The sequence below is a fragment of the Phocoena sinus genome, chromosome X (assembly GCF_008692025.1).
Source record: "Phocoena sinus isolate mPhoSin1 chromosome X, mPhoSin1.pri, whole genome shotgun sequence".
Lineage (NCBI taxonomy): Eukaryota > Metazoa > Chordata > Mammalia > Artiodactyla > Phocoenidae > Phocoena > Phocoena sinus.
The window spans coordinates 13,746,100-13,766,339 of NC_045784.1; the positions used below are offsets into that span (position 1 = coordinate 13,746,100).

General features: G+C 44.5%; 2 protein-coding genes across 12 annotated transcripts in view; one reads left to right on the top strand and one right to left on the bottom strand.

Moving 5' to 3' along the window:
• CTPS2 (CTP synthase 2) overlaps window positions 1–839 on the bottom strand; it is a 109,104-nt gene extending 108,265 nt beyond the window's left edge. For 3 of the 9 annotated variants that reach the window (XR_004348089.1, XM_032620064.1, XM_032620063.1), the window contains exon 1: window positions 284–839. Coding sequence is in view for 5 of the 9 variants with exons in the window: in XM_032620064.1 (XP_032475955.1) it covers window positions 284–454 (171 nt within the window). In the remaining 4 variants the exon portion in view is untranslated. The remainder of the gene's footprint in view (window positions 1–283) is intronic. The other 6 variants (XM_032620057.1, XM_032620058.1, XR_004348088.1 and 3 more) reach the window with 5 other exon arrangements.
• Window positions 840–7,276: 6,437 nt separating this feature from the next.
• Window positions 7,277–20,240, top strand: part of SYAP1 (synapse associated protein 1) — a 33,064-nt gene continuing 20,100 nt past the window's right edge. Inside the window, exons 1-4 of one of the 3 annotated variants that reach the window (XM_032619368.1) lie at window positions 7,277–7,624; window positions 14,246–14,364; window positions 15,401–15,467; window positions 19,400–19,473. In XM_032619368.1, coding sequence (XP_032475259.1) covers window positions 7,432–7,624; window positions 14,246–14,364; window positions 15,401–15,467; window positions 19,400–19,473 — 453 coding nt within the window. In that variant the 5' untranslated portion in view covers window positions 7,277–7,431. The remainder of the gene's footprint in view (window positions 7,625–14,245; window positions 14,365–15,400; window positions 15,468–19,399; window positions 19,474–20,240) is intronic. The other 2 variants (XM_032619371.1, XM_032619370.1) reach the window with 2 other exon arrangements.

Sequence of the window (20,240 nt, forward strand, 5' to 3'; positions counted from 1 at the left end):
GGGCCCCAGCGCCCGGTTCCGAGGCGGGGTGCGCGCCGAAGCGCCGCTCGCGTACGCGGCGCTCCAGAGCCCGGGCCGCGGGCCGCGGGCCGCCGCAGGGCGGACTCCCACGGCCCTGACCCTGCCCCGCCGCTGTCTGCCCGCGGGCAGAGAGCACAGGGTGCTGGGACGCGTGCGGCGGCCGCCCTCGGAGCGGACAAAGGCTCCCGGTCCCATGTGTGCGCCGGACTGGGGCCGCGGGCTGGAGGGCGGCCCCGGCGCTGAGGCCCTGGCGGGGAGTTACCTGTGCTTTGGCGGCGGCGGCGGTGGAGCGGAGGGTGGTCGTTGGAGCCGGCGAGCTCCGCCCCGAGGCCCGCCCGCGCTCACCTGTCGGGCTGGGGAGGGGTCCGCCGCCAGCGGCGTCCCGAGTCGCCCCCGTGTCCCTCCCGCCGCCCGCGCGGGCCTCGGGGTGCATGGCGCCCTCCTCGCCCACCTCCCCCTCTCCTGCAGCCGCGGGCCCCACTGACTCACGCCGGTGAGCTCGGGGTTGGCACCCGGGTTTGTGCAATGCTCCGAAACAAGCGCCCCAAAAGTGACTCCTCAGGCGTTGGTGGCTTCCCGTCACCCTCCGCTCTGGACGCACTTGGCCCCAGGCCAGGCTCAGCCCGGGGACTGCTCCTCCCCTCCGCGGCTTGCTGAGCACCGGCACCTCGGAGACTCGGGTGAACGCCAGGTCCCGGCGCCCCGGCCCCTCGGCACGCCCAGACCCTGCTCGGGTCCTCGCGTCCCGCTCTCGGCGCCGGAAAGAGCTTCTCTCGGTCACGGAGAGCAACTGTGGGAGCGCCGAGCAGAGGACGACGATCAGATGGGATGCCGGCCTTTGAGGGGCTCACAATCTGGGGTGAGGGCTACACCTCTACTGGAATCAGTAAGGTTCCTGGAACAGTACGCGTGTAGCAAAAATTAAAATTTAAAATGCGAGGGGCAGAAGGACGACAATCAGGGCTTCGCCGAGTGACTTTTTAAAGAGTATTTGGAGGATGGTTAGTGCCTTGGTGCCAGGAAGGGACACAGGAGGTTATTAAGGCGAAGGGAAGAACATAAACCACTGAAGGAGAAAGGATCTAACTAGGGACAATAGGAGGGTTTGGAATCAGACGGAAGGGTTAAGAAAGTGGTGAAAGTCACTAGAGGGCCGAGTAAGGAGAGCATCATTGAAGACCCAGTGGAGTCTAGAAAGCATCATTGTGTAATGACCTCCAGCTATAGTTGTGCAAGATGTCTATAGGTCAGTATGTAAATATTGATAAAACCAGAGTTTGCTGGTTGAGTAGAGTAGAAGGATGAGAGTGAGGAAGTTAAGAGCACTGAAAGAATGTGATGGTAGTGACGCACCAGGGGTCTAGTCCGCAGAGGAAAGGAAGGGAGAGGAGCAGGGAGCGGATAGACTGGAAGAGAGAAAAGAGATGGACCAAAAGATGAGGGCCTGTGGGAATGAAGGAACTGAGGAGTTGTCACCACAGTGTGGGTGTCAGCGATGTCGAAGGGGAAGCAATTCCAGGAGATGATCCAGTTTAGGGTCTGACTCTGGAACGGAGTCAACTGAGATGGGCGTCACTGGAATTGGGTCTAGCGCCCACCAGGCCAGTGTGGGGGACATTGAAGGCCCCCGGAAGGATGAAGGAAATTGGAGGAGTCAGTTGAGGCCAAGGAACCAAGTCTCCAGTGAATGTGGAGAAGCAACCCCGAAGCTAGTAAATGACAGCAACAAAGAAGGGTAGAGGGATGTCTGGCAAAATTCGATGAGTTTCAAAACAAAAGGGAGTTTCTCCCTATCAAGAATGACAGAGCAGTGCCATGGAAGAAGCAGTAAGGAGCTGAGGATCGTGTTGTCAACTTCTGGGAAAATGAGAAGAGGCTCCACTCAGCAGGAATGGTAGGGGAGACCCAAGTCTCCATGGAGGCCAAGAAAATTTTTTTTTTTTTTTTAAGGAGAAAGCACCTTGTAAAAAGGCCGGAAGCACTGAGGGCTTTCTTGTGAAACAAGTCTTGCAGAGGACCCAGTGGGAAGAATGCTTGTGAAACAGGTTGACATGGACGGTGATACTTAATACCTGCCACATATGTAAGGCTTCCCTCCACATTTCGGTACTTTGTTTCCTTTTTACAACCAGGACAACTATTAAGATCCCCTTTTTATAATGAAGAACCTGAGGCTTAGAGATGTGAAATGCCCTGACCAAAATATCTGTCCCCAAAGTCAGACTCTTCACCACAGGATATAAGGCCTCATCCTTATTCTATTAATCTACGAGGTCAACAGATGAAGGATACTTTGTGAATACAAAGGGGTTATGATAACTATTGTATCATTAATCCAAAATGGGAAAATATTTGAGCAGAAAAACAAATTTGATAACAGGGTCCAGATTGATTGATTTTTGTGGGATCAGAGTGTACACTCATTCAACAGGTGTTTTATTCATGGACTATATAGCATTGAGGATAAAAAAAGAAGAAGAAAAAGAAAAAGAAGTCTGTCATTAAGTTGATGGCTTGTGTTCTTTTTTACTTTTTTTTTTTTTTTTTTGGCAGGCACCGAGTGGCATGCAGGATCTTGGTTCCCCTTCCCCGACCAGGGATTGAACCCATGCCCCTGGAAGTGGGAGCGTGGAGTCCTAACCATGGGACCACCAGGGAAGTGCCTCGAGTTCTTTTATAATCTTTTGTTTTGAAGAATTCTAACCTTCAGGACGATTGTAAACCCTGGGGAACATGGACTTCGTCATGATTTTGGGTGGAGATAGAGCAAAAGTAAGTCTGAAAGGGATGGCCCCCACCTCTGCTATCAGAAGGGTCAGCACTGGATTCCTTTCATAGGTGAAGAAACTCGAAGGGGAAAGGATGAGTAATGAGTCAAGTTTACTCACCCATTAGATAGTGGAGTTAGCACCCCTGTCCTAGGCTTCTGACTGAAATTCCAGGCTCATTCCAATCACCCTTGAACCAAATATCCTTTTTCTGGAAAGTGTTGACCACTTTCAGGTTCTGACTAAATCCTACAAAGGCATTGGTCCTAAGATATCTCCTGACTTTCAAAGGTTAATCAATACCCAGACTCTAAAAACAGGTTGGAATGTCATTGATGCCACAGAATTGTACACTTAACAATGGTTAAAATGGCAAGTTTTATGTTATATATATGTTTACACAGTTTAAAAAATTAATGGGGCTTCCCTGGTGGTGCAGTGGTTAAGAATCCGCCTGCCAATGCAGGGGACACAGGTTTGAGCCCTGGTCCGGGAAGATCCCACATGCTGCAGAGCAACTAAGCCCGTGCACCGCAACTACTAAGCCTGTGCTCTAGAGCCCGCGAGCCACAACTACTGAAGCCCATGTGCCACAACTACTGAAGCGTGCGCGCCTACAGCCTGTGCTCTGCAACAAGAGAAGCCACTGCAATGAGAAGTCCGCACACCGCAACGAAGAGTAGCCCCCGCTCGCCACAACTAGAGAAAACCCGCACACAGCAACGAAGACCCAACGCAGCCAAAAATAAATTACTTAAATAAATTAAAAAAAATAATAATGGTGTAATACAACAGAAACCATTGAATTGTACAGTTTCATCAGGTGTGGATGGCATGTGAATTATATCTCGATAAAGCTGTTCGGAAAAAGAAAAGTAGGTTGAGCCTGTTAAGCTAAAGTCCTGGAGCACCCTCTTACACTGTTGGTGGGAATGTAAACTGATACAGCCACCATGGAGAACAGTATGGAGGTTCCTTAAAAAACTAAAAATAGAACTACCATATGACCCAGCAATCCCACTACTGGACATATACCTGGAGAAAACCATAATTCAAAAAGACACATACATGCACCCCAATGTTCACTGCAGCACTATTTACAATAGCCAGGACATGGAAGCAACCTAAATGTCCATCAACAGAGGAATGGATAAAGAAGATGTGGTACATCTGTACAATGGAATATTAGCCATAAAAAGGAATGAAATTGTGTCATTTGCAGAGACGTGGATGGACCTAGAGACTGTCATACAGAGTGAAGTAAGTTGGAAAGAAAAAAACAAATATAGTATATTAACACATACATGTGGAATCTAGAAAAATGGCATAGATGATCTTATTTGCAAAGAAGAAATAGAGACACTGACGTAGAGAACAAACGTATGGTTACCAAGGGGGAACGGGGGGGGGTGAATTGGGAAGTTGGGATTGACATATATATACTACTATATATAAAATAGATAACTAATGAGAACCTACTGTATAGCACAGGGAACTCTACTCAGGGCTCTGTGGTGACCTAAATGGGAAGGAAATCCAAAAAAGAAGGGATATAGGTACACGTATGGCTGAATAACTTTGCTGTGCAGCAGAAACTGACACAGCAGTGTAAAGCAACTATACTCCAATTAAAAAAAAAAAAAGTCCTGGACCAGAATTGTAAATATACCTCAGGCTGGAAAACTGGAGAGCAAGGAAATCAGAATTGTAATCTGTCGCCCACATACTCACACAGGTCACTGGAACTAGGCTACTCTTTTCAAGATGGTGGGGGGTGGAGGAATACCTAATGCTTAAGACTGTGCTTGGGAAATACATTCATGAACTCCCTACTCTGAAGGGGGAGTTTTTCACTTGGCCAGTTTTTTGTTGTTGTCCATTTGTTTACACGTTATTGTGGGAAAAGTTGAATATATAGAAAAGCAAACCTAAAACTCGAACTTCAACAATTATCAATCCATGGCCAGGTTTGTTTCATCTGTATCCCCACCCATTTCCCCCATCCTGTATTAATTTGAAGCAAATGCCAGGCATCCTATTATTTCATTGGTAAATATCTCAGTATGACTCTAAAAGATTAGAACTCTTTTAAATACACACACGCACACACAATTACCACAATTTAAAAATTAATAATTCCTATGTCCATCACACATGAATGGGTAAAAAAATGTGGAATATACATACAATGGAATACTCTTCAGCCTTTTTTAAGATAGCCTCCGTTTTTGTTATATTCACTGGTTTGTTTCTTATTTTTTAGATTTCACATATAAGTGATGATATACAGTAGTTGTCTTTCTCCATCTGATTTATTTCACTAAGCATAAAACCCTCCAGGTCCATCCATATTGTTCAAATGGCAAAATTTCATTCCTTTTTATGCTGAGTAGTATCCCGTTGCATATATATAGCACATCTTTATCCATTGGTCTGTTGATGTACCCTTAGGTGGCTTCCATATCTTGGCAATTGTAAATAATGCTGCTATGAACATCGGGGTGCATGTATCTTTTCGAATTAGTGTTTTCATTTTCTTTGGATATATACCCAGGAGAGGAACTGCCAGATCGTATGGTAGTTCTAGTTTTAATATTTTGAGGAACCTCCATAATGTTTTCCACAGTGGCTTCATCAATTTACGTTCATTTGTTATTTGTGGTCATTTTGATGATAGCCATTCTGACAGGTGTGAGGTGATATCACATTACGATTTTGATTTGCATTTCTCTGATGATTAGTGATGTTGAGCATCTTTTATGTGCCTGTTGGCTATCTGTATGTCTTCTTTGGAAAAATGGCTATTCAGGTCTTTTGCCCATTTTTTAATCAAGTTGTTTGGGTTTTTTTGATATTAAGTTGTATGAGCTCTTTTTGTATTTTGGATATTAACCCCTTATCGGTCATATCCTTTGCAAATATATTCTCCTATTCAGTAGGTTGTCTTTTCATTCTATGGACGGTTTTCTTTGCTCTGTAAAAGCTGTTAAGTTTAATTAGGTCCCATTTGTTTATTTTTGCTTTTGTTTCCTTTGCCTTAGGACAGCGGTCCGCAACCTTTTTGGCACCAGGGACCGGTTTCGTGGAAGACAATTTTTCCACGGGGGGCGGGGGACGGTTCAGGCGGTAATGCGAGCCATGGGGAGCAGCAGATGAAGCTTCGCTCTTTCGCCTGCCGTTCACCTGTTGTGCGGCCCCAGGGGTTGGGGACCCCTGCCTTAGGAGACAGACCCAAAAAAATATTGCTACAATTTATGTCAAAGAGTGTTCGAAGTAGCCTTTTTTAAGGCAGAATTTTAAGGAAATTCTAACACATGCTACAACATGGATGAACCTTGAGGACATTTGCTCAATGAAATGAACCAGTCACAAAAAGACAAATGTGGTATGATTCCACTTATATGAGGTTCCTGGAGTAGTCAAAAATCATAGAGACAGAAAGTAGCTTGGTTGCCAGGGAATGGGGGGAACGGAGAACGGAGTTGTTTAGTGGGTACAGAGTTTCAGTTTTGCAACAGGAAAACAATTGTGGAGATTGGTTCCACTTGTAATAATGTGAATGTACTTACTACTACTTAACTGTACACTTAAAAATGATTAAGGTGGGGCTTCCCTGGTGACGCAGTGGTTGAGGGTCCGCCTGCCGATACACAAGACACGGGTTCGTGCCCCGGGCCGGGAGGATCCCACATGCCGCGGAGCGGCGGGGCCCGTGAGCCATGGCCGCTGAGCCTGCGCGTCCGGAGCCTGCGCTCCGTAACGGGAGAGGCCACAGCAGTGAGAGGCCAGCGTACCGCAAAAAAAAAAAAAAAAAAAAAAAAAGATTAAGGTGGTAAATTTTGTTTGTCTAGCACAACTAAAATTTTTTAAACTTAACAATTTCTTAATCTCATGAACTATCCAGTCCCCAAATTTCCAATTCTTATGAACGTCAAAAAATGTTCTCCACTGTGTTTGTTTGAGGATCTAAAGAAAATCCGCAAGTTGCCATGGGTTGTTTTTTAGGTCGTTTTTAATCTTTAGGTTCCCCTTCCCCCCTTGCTTGCAATTTATTTGAAGAAACAAGGTCGTCAGCCTGTGGTCTCTCACCCCCTAGATTCTGCTCCCTGCATCCCGTGGTGTCCTTTAATAGTTTCCTCCGTCCCCTGTATTCCCTGTAAATTGGTAGGTGGACACAGAGGGCCTGGGCTAGTTTTGATGTGGACTCACAAGGCGATTAAAGACATCCATGTCCGCGGGGCCAACCCTGCAGAACCAGAAAAGGTGAGACTAAACCACCAGCCGAGCTGCTTAGAGTGACAAAGACGTGGTGTACTGGCCTAGATCAGGAACCCACGAAGCCGGGGGAGGAGAAAAGGAAGCGGGGCGGGACTACGTGGGAAAAGCCCTTTGTCCGGTTTCCAAACGCCTAATCGAGTTACGAAATAAACAGTCAGCGGGGAGGGCGGCGCCTTTGTCCGGAAGTGACGGTAGCGCGGCCTGCGGCTGAGTAACAGTGGAGGTGGGGCGACACATAGACTGGCTGCTTCGAGGTCGTACTTCCGATTATCGCCCTGAGAGACGCGCCTTGTGGAGTCGGGAGTAGACGGCACCCGCTAGGGTCTCCGGTGACCCCGACCGCGGTGGCGGCCCCGCGGGCGGGATGTTCCGGGGTTTGAGCAGTTGGTTTGGCTTGGAGCAGCCGGAGGCGGGTGACCGGCAGTACCAGGGAGACGGACAGCCCAAGGGAGACGCTCCACCCGAGCAGCGCTCCGAGGCGGTGGCGGAGTCCGTGGAGGGGGAGCTACAAGAAGCCGGGGACCAGGAGCTCCTTCACCAGGCCAAAGGCCTCGGCAGTGAGTCTCCCCCGGCCTCCGGGACCACAGAGTTTCGGAGAGCGCCCACATTCCACCTCCTGCCGCCCCTGGGCGTGGGCCACCAATGGTCGGGGGTGTGGGGTGGGGAGAGGAAGGTGTGTCTGTCGTTGGTGAGGATCTGGGCAAGGCCGAAGCCTCATCTAGCAGTCAAATCCTGTGCCTGAAGTTCCTAGTGACATGTCACTCTTTGCAGAGTGTGTCAACGTTGGGAGCAGGGCCGCAGTAAAGCAGTGGGGCTCCACGTCTTTAGGTTTGACGAGGAATCTGTTTTGTTCAACTCACCAACTTTCATCTCTACCGCCTCCCGCCCAGAGGACAGGGGACGTTGAGGAGCTTGAGTGCCTTTTTGCCCTTAGGTCAGAATGTGTCGTCCCAAGTAAATTGAGGAAGAGTTATTAAGGCCTATGGCAGGCAGGCTCATGTCCTTTTAGGTGCATTGGGATCTTTTTCCTTAAGGCGGGAAAGTAGTTGCCAGTTATTGTCTGTGTTGCAAGTTTCAGCACTAGATGTTTTGTGAACGATTCATCTCTTTAAACACCCCTGTGAGTTGGGAGAACGAGCGCAGAGTTAGCGGCCCAAAGTTACGCTGATAGTAAATGGTAGAAGTGAAATTTGAACCTGGGGCTGTCTAATTTCAAAGCCCATGCACTTTCCCAGCTTACAGTCTAGTTCAGGAGAAGGGTATAAATAATAGGCATGCAGAATAAACACATGCGGTAGTAATTCTGCGCCTGGAGAGATCTTGGCAGGCTTAAATAGTCAAAGAAAACGTCTTTAAGAAGGTGGCCCTAAAGCAGACAACACTACAAGTGAGAGATTAAATTTGGCAAGCAATTTTAAAGAATTTACTTCAAGACACTACAAGGCGAGAGCATAGGACAGGCTGGAGCCTGAGAGTGGAGAAACACATACTTGAGTAAGAAAGGCTCTAACGTTCAAAAAGTTTACTGTGGGGTGGAGAGGCAGGGAGAACAGGCATAATCTCAAATCATGGCAGTACACATTCTAAGCCCCAAGCCTCCAAACAGTGTACAAGAGAAATAAAACTAAGTGCTATGCAATGAAATCACTAGAGGGAACAGCTATTTCCTGTGTGGAAAACCGGGGAGAAACGAGCTTGGAATATTCGAGAGATGTAAGGAGATGAAGTTGACTAGAGCAGAGAGGCTATGTTAGGTAGCTGGGATAAATAAAAGTGGGACCACCTTAGGAAAAGCTGGGTCTGATTGTTTCCTTGATTTCATAGAACATGGAGAATCATTTTCGTTTATCTTCAGAGGAGTATCAAAAGTGGCTTCTTAAAGCTTAGGGCTTTATTGAAATCTCATGTTTATATTTCGTAATAAAGACCCCCGAATATTTTTTTAATGTTTTCGATATGGATGTCTACTTCGGAGCTTAACGCTGCCATCCCTTTCTTTCCTCACCAGACTCTCTTTCTCTCTCTTTTTAAAAAATATTTATTTATTTATTTGGCTGCACCGGGTCTTAGTTGCAGCATGCAGGATCTTTAGTTGCGGCATGCGGGATTAGTTACAGCGTGGGATCTAGTTCCCTGACCAGGGATCGAACCCGGGCCCCCTGCACTGGGAGCGCAGAGTCTTAGCCACTGGAATACCAGGGAAGTCTGCCTCCCCAGACTCTCTTGAGGTTGGGTAGGCTAAGGTTAGATGGAAGTACTTCCCCACCCACACACACACTGTGAATGCAAAGTTTCCAAAGAAATTAGAGCTCTTTTGGCTCCGAAATTTGATTTTAAAAAGATGTAAAGGTCCTAGTTTGTACACAACCCCTCAAAAAGACAAGAGATGATTAAATACTTTTTATTTCTACATAGTGATCCTAAGAGGTATATTCTTTAGAAAGACCCATCTCTGTTTTGAAAAGTGAAGTTAAACATCTCTGTGCCTGATTCCCACTGAGTAGATTCATTTCTTTGGCCTTTTAAAAATATACATGGAGGGACTTCCCTGGTGGTCCAGTGGTTAAGAATCCACCTGCCAATTCAGGGGACACAGGTTCGAGCCCTGGTCCAGGAAGATCCCACATGCTGCGGAGCAACTAAGCCCCTGCTCCACAACTACTGAACCTGCACTCTAGAGCCCACGAGCCGGTGCACCTAGAGCCCGTGCTCCACAACAAGAGAAGCCACCACAGTGAGAAGCCCCGCGGACCGCAACGAAGAGTAGCCCCCGCTCGCTGCAACTAGAGAAAGCCAGCACGCAGCAACGAAGACCCAACGCAGCCAAAAATAAATAATAAAAATAAATTAATTAAAAAAAAAGAAATATTTGGAAAGCACAGTGTTTCTTAAAATAATAATAATAAAATCTACATGGAATTTCCTGGGGCCCCATTTGTTCTGTAAACTTTTGTTGAGTGCCTCCCTTCAAGATTGGAGCATAAATACTTCTGGTTCACGGTGACCTATTTCTTTTTTTTTTTTTTAACATCTTTATTGGGGTATAATTGCTTTACAGTGGTGTGTTAGTTTCTGCTTTATAACAAAGTGAATCAGTTATACATATACATATTTTCCCATATCTCTTCCCTCTTGCGTCTCCCTCCCTCCCACCCTCCCTATCCCACCCCTCCAGGCGGTCAACGGTGACCTATTTCTACATTTAGGCAGCTTTATAAATTAAGCACCAGTTAGGAGTGGCGGACACCCAGGCCTATATTCCACTTCCTAACCCCAAATTAAACCTTATCCTTGGCTCTCCCTCCTGATGAACTTAGGACTTGCTGTGATCACAGAAGGAGGGCAGTTTATTAGGAAAGTCACTGAAGAGCTCCCTACCTCCCAAGGCCTCATACCCCAGAGTAACTTCTTATTCAGCGCAGATTGGTTAGTTGGTTTTTGTTAAAGTCCAGTTATCTATACTCTTATCTATACTCTTTCTCTAAAACAAACCCATAGCTCTGAGAGTGTAGTATCTGACTCATTCGCACAGCTTAAATAAGTGGGAGGGTGGCCAAAGATAAGCTTTGGCTTTTTCAAAACTGCCCCTAAGGCCAGTCCGTGCCCAGGAATGGAGGAAGGGCCACCTCCTCTTCCTTCTCCTTTGAAAAATGCTATTAGTGTTTTCAGTAGAACTGTGTTAATTAGACCATCCTCTTTTTCTATAGGAAAAGTGCATTTCAAGTTCTAGGTGCCTCACTTGCTTAGTTTACAACTAAGGACTCCAAAAGTTAGTTGTGTATGTAGGAAAATATATGTCTGCTTTGATATAGAAGTAAAATACCCAGTTTGGTTCTGATGAGAAACCCAGGTTTACCATGAGGAGGGCAGTGCAGATGGTCAAGAGCTTGGGTCCCATGGCTTGTGAACAATACTAAAAAGAACAGGGGATTTTAGCTTCAAGAAGAAGAAACTAGGGGCATCGCTCAACATTTTTAAACGTTTTTTGGTAGAAAAGAAGTCATTTTATGTTACTTAAGAGGACAGATCTAAGTCTGAGAGGTAGAAATGACAAGGGATGTGAAAAGGATTTTCTAATTAGAGATGGATAACAGTAATAATTGTCTGCCCTTCGAATTCATGTGCTCCCCATCCCTAGAAGTGGGGCTACTTGGATAGGAGGCTGAATAAGGTAAGTGCTAAATTCCCTTCCAACACGAAGATTCTAAAATTGTGTGAAGTATATAGTATTTTTGAAAAATTAACCAGCCTTTTCATAAGAATATTAATTTTCTAAAGCTGCCTTAAAAACCACTGTCTCTGTATTATTTTCCTATTCTAGAAGCAAGCCTTAAACTCTACCTTCCTCTATTTACTCTGATAAATTTACTCTTTCTCTGACTTTTTGAGCACCTTTCCACTTTCCTTTACCTTTACCATCCATTCAGTTCTGCAGGCCCTTGTCACTTGCTCATCTGACGTGAGGCAGTGTGGGACTGGGGCACCAGCTTGCCATTTAGAGGCAGGTAGCCCGTGTTTGAATTCCCTATACTACTTATTGTCTTTATTGTGATGTCATTTGCAAATTACAGTAAGTCCAACAAACAGGCTTAAACAGAAAGGACCTTTGTTGTTTGTGTCAGGGGTCGCCAGGACCACCCCCAGGTTTGCTGAGCGCCCACCAAAATTGGGGTTTCTTTAGGTAGGAGGAAGCGGATAGGCTCTTGGCTAGGCAGTCAGCCAGGTCTGCCCCACCTTCATGGACAAATCATTTATCCTCTGTGTGCCTTGGCTTCCCTATCTGTAAACCGGACTACTTATACCCACTCTTCCTGGGATGGTTGTGGCATGATGAAAATGAAGGTAAAGGGTTAGCGGTCTGCCCCCTCCTTCCATAAAGTTGCTGCGTCTACTCACGTTTTACTTAGACTTGCTTTTCTTTGGTTGCCACTTCAGTTCAGACCCTCTCTCCTTGTGCCTAAGTCTCTGAAGTGGACATTGTACTCCTGTTACTTCCTGTTAACTCTTATCTGTGTCTCAGTTTTTCTAACCACTTCATAAAAACTGTCTTTAACTTGGTGTCAGCCGACCTCTTCTGCACAATAGCAGACTTCTGGTCTTTTTGAGCATCCTACCTGAAAACCTCTTGTCCTGCTCTCCCATCACCCACTCCTCTGACTTCAGAATTTCTAATTACTCTTGGGAGACATCCCTCCCGTCTGGGGTGCCTCAGTTTAATGAATAATCTAGCTCCTCTTGTTGTCTTTGAATCCTTTTTCGTTGGTTTGTTTGTTGAGAAATGGACATCCCTTGAGGGCGAGAACTGTGCTTTCTCAGGACTTCCCTGGCTGTCCAGTGGTTAGGACTCAGCACTTCCACTGCAGGGGGCCTGGGTTCGATCCCTGGTTGGGGAACTAAGATCCCACAAGCCATGTGGTGTGGCCAAGAAAAAAAGACGAATCTAATTCAAAAGGTATTCCTGAGAAAATCTTACAGGGAACCTTGCTCTTTTAGAAGTTTGGATTTATCTATCTGCAGAGAATATTTTTAGGAAGTAGTGTGGCTGTCTACCCATTTTATCATACCACTCTGGGTAAATAGGCTAGTCACAACCAAAGGGAAATCAGGGATCTCCCTAAAGCTCAGCGTTTATGTCACTCCCCATTCATGCATTTAGCGAGTACTTACTGGTCACTCTCTGGGGATACACTGGTGAATCAGACAGCCTTGGGCCCTGCCCCAGTGGGGCTTAGGATGGGTCTTCAGTCTAGCTGAGAGGACACATTCACCAGGTAATGGATAGAGTGTCATAGATGTTGTTGATCTGGCACCACAGGTGGTGAGGGAACACCTCTTGGGGACACCACTGGCCAAGGAGCCGGGGACCATTTCTTGAGAAGTGATGTGTAAGCAGAGGCTCACAGCATGCGTAGAGTTAGCCAGGAAAAGGAAGGGCTGATAAAAGTGTTTCAAACCAAGGAATAACATATTTGGGGCCTCCTTGGAGATACTCGAGAATTTCTTGTGGTCCTATGAGTGTAGAATAGGAGGAGGAGGATGGCAGGAATGAGCCCAGAGACAAGGAGCTTCCTGAGATAGTCACAGTGGGTGTTGATACCAGGAACAGATGAACGCCCTCAGGCGCAGTGGGAGAAAGGAGACTGTGTAATGCTAAAGGAGGTGGTAAGTGGTAGAGATGGTCCTTCGGATCAGGAGATAGTACTTCTGCTCCCAGGTAGCAGTACGAATCTCCTGATTTTCTGTGGCACCACCCATTTAATCAGGGGTGCCAGGCTCCCTGGGCCGTTCTTAGCGGGGTCTTCTCCCTGCCTGAGTGTTGTGAGTCAGCCCACCTGCCCCCTCAGCACGGGCAAGTAGCAGAGGCAAGTCTGCCCTAACTTACGGAGCATTTTCTGTGGGATGAGATTTGAAGGCCAGTTCCCCGGGGCATCCCCCACTACGACCTGCCTCAGGTCGCTTCCTGCAGCCCAGATTCTGTAGAATGTGGACTTTGAAATGATGTTTGTCTAGAAATACACCTTCATATCATAGTGCAAAAAGAACCTTGATACAAATGTCTTTTCAGGTCTTTAGAAAAGTTAATTTTGTGTTTTCGTTTTGTCTTGTGAAGTTCATATGTTCCCGTTTGAATTTCTTTCTATATATTTGCTTATTATTAGTGAAGAGATTTATATTAGGGCTTGCCAAGATTTCTATTTATTAAAAAATCCCCCAGATTTATCATGGGATGAGTTAATCTAGGAGAGGAGGGGCTTTTTTCCTTCTTTTTTGATCAAGAGGGAAGGAGAAAATAAAGATGGGATACTTAGGGTCTAGGAAGGAAAGAAAGTAAAAAGTAGCCTTGATCTTATTGTAAAGTAGGCGGGGAGATAACTTGCTGAGATAAGTTAGAACTAGAGACTGGAGAAGGGCAAGATAAGTTTGAAACAGCTACTGGGGTGAACTGGGGACTATGCCAGCAGTCTTTGAAAGCAATGAATTAAAGGCCCAGTATGGATGGCCTATCCACTGAGAAAGTGGAGTACTGTCAGTGCTTCTCGCTCATTGTTTCAAGTCCTCATTAACAAGGAACATGCCCTACGGTTTAAGAGTCTTACAAGCACTTATTAAGGGAGAAATCACAAATACAATAACCACTGTACTGGAATGGAGCATAGCCTCTTTTTTATTCTTTGCAGACTATCTATTTAACTTTGCAACTGCTGCTACAAAAAAGATAACTGAATCAGTTGCTGAAACAGCACAAACAATAAAGAAATCTGTAGAAGAAGGAAAGATAGATGACATCATTGATAAGGTACATTTAAATATCTTTTGGAAATAGAAGTTTATGAAATTCATTAGCAGCTAATGTAATCGTCCCTTCTTCTTACGAACTTTATTAACCCAAGTAGGGTATCATATTCTGATAAGTATCACATTCTTGGGGTTTTTTCTCTCTTTTTTGTCTAAAAAGTAGCTATAAGTTACCTGATTTAAATAACCTTTGTTTTTGTTTTAATATATTCTAAAATACATTGATACTTTTGGGTAATACTAAGCTTTTCATATTGTGAGTTTAATTTTCAACTATAACCATTTCAGAATACATTTATGCCTTTGTATCATTTGGGTAAGTTTTAAAAGTCCTAGAGCAATAGGAACAACCCTTTTAAGACACTAAGGGATGAGTTTGTTCATTGTTTGCAGTGGTGGGGTACAGGCCTAGGGAATTTCATTTATGTTGGTAACTATTTGAACTAAGGAGGTCATCAGTTAAACTTTAGATAGTTTGTTATTTAGATATTTTCGTTGTGTGTACTATTTGTTAGAATGAGATTTGACCTGTCTTTTTTTTTTTTTTTTTTTTTTTTTTGCGGTACGCGGGCCTCTCACTGTTGTGGCCTCTCCCGTTGCGGAGCACAGGCTCCGGACGCGCAGGCTCAGCAGCCATGGCTCACGGGCCCAGCCGCTCCGCGGCATGTGGGATCTTCCCGGACCGGGGCACGAACCCGTGTCCCCTGCATTGGCAGGCGGACTCTCAACCACTGCGCCACCAGGGAAGCCCTGACCTGTCTTTTATTGTTTTATGGAATAAAACAAAAATTCAGTTTTTAACTCATTTTATTTTTGCATTTGAAAAGATCATCTGTCATAAAGGCAGCTGAAAACTTAGAGCTCGGAAATGTCAAAGATCGCCTCTTATTGGGGAAGGGAAGAAGTATCACTTTTTTAGTGTCTTTGTTTGAAGAAAATGAATAAAATATCTCAAATAGACTTCACAAGTCTTGAACGTAATTCTTATCTAATAATAAGCTTTTAAAAGTAATATAACTGTATGTATTTTTTAACAGACAATTATAGGAGATTTTCAGAAGGAACAGAAAAAATTTGTTGAGGAGCAGCATACCAAAAAATCAGGTATGGTACAGGTTTATACATGACCTACTCGCCTGCCAAATTTTATTGAACACCGGTTATGTGCTAGACACCCCGCTAAGGCTCTGAGAATACAAAAATGTCTAAGTTACGCCCCCATCTTTCAGGTAGCACAAATTCTAGTGGGGACAAACCTGTAAACCTTCAGGGTTTAAAGGAAGGAAGGAAATAGTTCCTGGTGGCTCTGATGGTGGGTGAGGTAGCCCTTCTGGGGAGCTGGCTCTGACAGAGAGAGAGTGAGCTTTTATTTCTTATTTTATTACAGGTCCAGCACAGTGTCTGATGTACACCTAATAGGCACTTAGCAAATGTTGGCTCCCTTCCCATTCTGTTCAGAAGAAAAAACAAAAGAGCTTTCCAGGGAAGTGACAGAGGGTCGTGAAAAGTCACGGGGAGTTTGGGAACTTACTCAATACATTTCTTTACTGACAAATGCTTATTTAAATGTTTGCAGTTGCAAGATCTCAAAATGCCTGCTTTTACTGTTTGGTGGTGTGCAGACACAAAACTGGCCTCATGTCTTTGAATTTGGCAAAAGTAGTGTAAAATACTTAAGTTTGTTTGAGCAGTACCACAGATTCAAACAGAACTAGTTAGTCCTGTGGTGAGTTCCCATCAGGCATTGTTGCTCCTAAGTACTCAGAAGTGGGAAGTAGCTCTTTGGGACGAATAAAGTACTGTACAGGTTAGCATAACTTAGTGATTCATGGGAAGCACTAAAGTTGACCCTGGCTCAGAGACTTGGTATAGGAGCTTGTTGGTGCCTCTGAGATGGGAACTGTGGAAGGAGTGGGGGTGAAAGATTTGGAGGCAGGTTCACTTTTTTTTTTAATTGAGCGAAAGATTCTTTAAATTCTTTAGTGTTTTACAGTTTTCAAAAGTTTCACACACTTGATTTTGTATAATCCCATAATAACCCTTTTTTTACCCCTTTCTCCTATATTGCCCCTCCCCCCTCCACTGGTAACCACTAACTTGTTCTCTCTATCTGTGAGTCTGCTTCTTTTTTGTTATATTCACTAGTTCGTTGTATTTTTTAGATTCCACATATAAGTGATCTATAGTATTTGTCTTTCTCTGTCTGACTTATTTCACTTAGCATAATGCCCTCCAAGTCCATCCATGTTGTTGCAAATGCTGAATTTCATTGTTAATGGCTGAGTAGTATTCCTGTGTGTGTGTGCGCGCACACACATATATGAGTATATATATATATATACACCACATCTTCTTTATCCATTCATGTGTTGATGGACATTTAGGTTGCTTCCATGTCTTGGCTGTTGTAAATAGCGCTGCAATGAATATAAGGGTGCATGTATCTTTTTGAATTAGTGGTTTTGTTGTTTTCAGATATATACCCAGGAATGGAATTGCTTGAGGTGCTCATTAGACATCTGGTGAGAGGAACATGTACAGAGTGAAGGAAGGGAACAAAGGTGGCATATCGGGAAAATCCATCCTCAGTCGCACTAGCCACATTTTAAGTGCCTGATCACTACGTGGGGCTAGTGGCTCCCGTGTTGGACAGTGCAGATACAGAGCATTTCCATCACTGCAGAAAGTTCCGTTGGTCAGCACTGTTTGAAGCATGGAGGAGAATTCTGTCTGCTGATGCAGGTTGTTAGTCAAGTCACGTAAAAACCATGAGAGTAGGTGAGCTTCTCAGTGAAGAGCGTGTCCAGCGTGAACAGTGCTGAGTAGAGATCTCCGGTGTTGAGGGGACGGGGAAGAACGGAAGGAGTCGGCAGTTTCTGAGAGCCTGCTGGGCACTTTATATACAACATCTCCTTCAATAAAAGGAAGGATCAGCAAGGTTAAGTAATTTGCTGAAGGTTGCTCAGCTAGCAAGTGATGAAACACATCTGCCGTTAAAACTAGTGCCCATTTACTTGAGAGAGAGAACAGCTAGGAGAGAGAAGCAATGAAAGCACAGAGAGGGAAGAATTTCAAGGACAGCAAGGTCAGGTGAGTTCCATTTACAGTGACCATGAGGAAAGGCACGTGCATCACTTCCCTTAACGGTCACAGTAACTCACTGAAGTACTTCCTATTATTTCCATTTTCCAGATAAGGAAACTGGCCTAGGGAGAAAAGAACTAAGAAATATCCATGGGATTGGACAAGCAGGAGGTTATTGGTCACCCTAAAAAGAACCATCTTAGAGGAGCAGGGAGATGGGGGGGTGTCTCCTCCATACCAGTAGCTTGGGCCTTGGGAGGACCTCATTATTCTAGGGTAAGTGGCACGAGTAGAGGCTGCCCAAGGTGAATAGACTGAAAATGGAGACCAGAATGTTAAACAGTGTAAGAAGAAAGTTTTGAAGGGGCTTTACCCTAACTTTTTAAAAGGTATGAGAATATGTTAATTTTACCTTATAATTAACAGAATTTGGATTATAATTGCCACCGTTTGCTTGTTTAGGATGAGCCAAAGAATGAACCAGATGCCTGTCCATGTGTCCGTCCATCCATCCATCCATCCATCCATGCATGCAGATAACTTTTCTATCAGTTGGTACCCAATAGGATGTGTCTTCCATTTGACTTTTGAAGAATAGTAAAAGGCACTATTTCTGCAAAAGTATGAGGACCCTCTGCATTTGCTGTCTTCTGTGCTGACCACCCAGCTCCACAGCCTTAGCCATGCCCTCGGCTCAGACAGTAGAGCTGCTCAGACACACACACACACGCACACACACACACACACAGGCACACACACACACCACACACAAACACACTCAATTCCATGGGACTCGCCTCTCCAGGTGGTTACTGTTTGTGTGGCATTATAATCCTGCTGGGTTGTAATCATCTCTTTCTTGTGAGCCCCAGATGGTGCAGGCTGGGTGTTAGTTGTCTTTGCATCCCCAGCTTTTTGCTTCTGAAGACTTAATGGAGGATTTGATCCCAGCCCTTTTGTTTACTGCGTCCAATTTGCCCTTTTCTTTCTTCATTTGCTTTCACTCCTGACAACCCTTTTCTCAATTCCTAAGCCCTTATCTTGCAACCTCCTCAACACCTTGTGTCATGAATCAAGTACAGTAACTTTTTATAAAGGCTTTTTATTTGGAAGTAATTTCCATGTACAGAAAAATTACAATAAAAGTAGTACAGAGAACACCTGTATACCCTCCACCTAGATTGTTATAGTCCCTTTGCCTTATCATTTACGTTCTCTGTCTCACTCTGTGTCTTTTTTATCCGTTCCATTCAGTGTGCATTTCCTAAGAAGTAGGGATATTCTCTTACATAATCACCAGTGGTACAGTTACCAGCTTTAGGAAATTTAACATTGATATAATATTCATAGTCTAATTTTGTCACTTGACCCAGCAATGTCCTTTATACATTTTCCCCCTCAGTACAGCATCCAGTCCTGGGTACATTACTGCACTTTTTGTCATGTCTCTTAGCCTCCTATAATCTGGAACATTTTCACAGCCTTGCTTCATCTTTTATGACGTTAATGTTTTTGAAGAATACTCCCCCCTCCTTTTTTTAACTAGACCATTTCTCATTTGGACTTTGTCTGATATTTCCTCGTGATTAGATTCAGATTATTCATTCTTGGCCAGAATACTACATAGATGATGTGTCCTTCTCGGGATATTGCGTCTGGAGGCCCACAATGGCCATCTCTCCCTCGTTAGTGATGTTGATTTTGGTCACCTGGTCAAGGCGTTGCCCAATGTTTCCATTGTATAATTTAAGGAATTTTTTAATCAAATGCATACATGCCTAAGATTCATACGTTAAGTCTGAAGGCTCTGATGAGTGTTCATATTTGGAACTTATTAGTAAATTGCTAAAACGGTTATGTGGAAGCTTTCTCATTCTTTCAATCCACAGATCACAGTTTAACCCTTGTAACCTGTTCTTCTCTTTTCTTCTTTGCCATTAAAAACCTTGTAGAGGCAGCAGTACCACCATGGGTTGATAGTAATGATGAAGAAACAATTCAACAACAAATCTTGGCCCTATCAGCTGTAAGTATCTTGTGATACCCTGTATAGAAATACTTCCTTCCTATCATGGCTTTATCCTTAGCAGAATGTTTTTCTTCTATACAATTTTTAAAATATTTTGAGATGTTAGGAATGTACACATCAACTTTCATCATTTTTTTCCACTGACTTTAAATTTGCTTTTTTCTTAGGTAGCTTTCTCTTATTGGAAAAGTCTAGCCTATTACACAAAATAATTCTTTCAGCCTTAAAAGGATTCTTTTATGTTATTAAGACAGTCTTTTGAGATGTGCAATCATGAAGTTTCTAGACAGCATTCTAATTGTTCTGAAAGAAATGATTGTATTCTAAATTTTCTCTTTAACTACTATATGTATTTGTCTGAAACTGAAATTGAAAGAAAGAAAATTCCATATGCTGCACCACAAAATGTTCTCTCAGGACTTCAGAGGGAACGGAGTGATACCACCTAACAATCGTGTAGCACCTGACAGTTTCAGGAAACACTTTCTCATACATTATCTCTTTTGAGCCTCGTGGTATGCCTGTGAGGTGGGTAGGGGCTTTTACCACCACTGTACAGGTGTGGGGACTGAGACTCTCAGATATGACCCTCACTTTTTTTTTTTTTCGTGGACGTCCGGCATATGGGATCTTAGTTCCCTGACCAGGGATCAAACCCACACCCCCTGCATTGGGAGTGCAGAGTCTTAACCACTGGACCGACAGGGAAGTCCCTGACCCTCAGTTCTTATCTGTGTCTCCACTGGGCTGTGAACTCTCAGCAG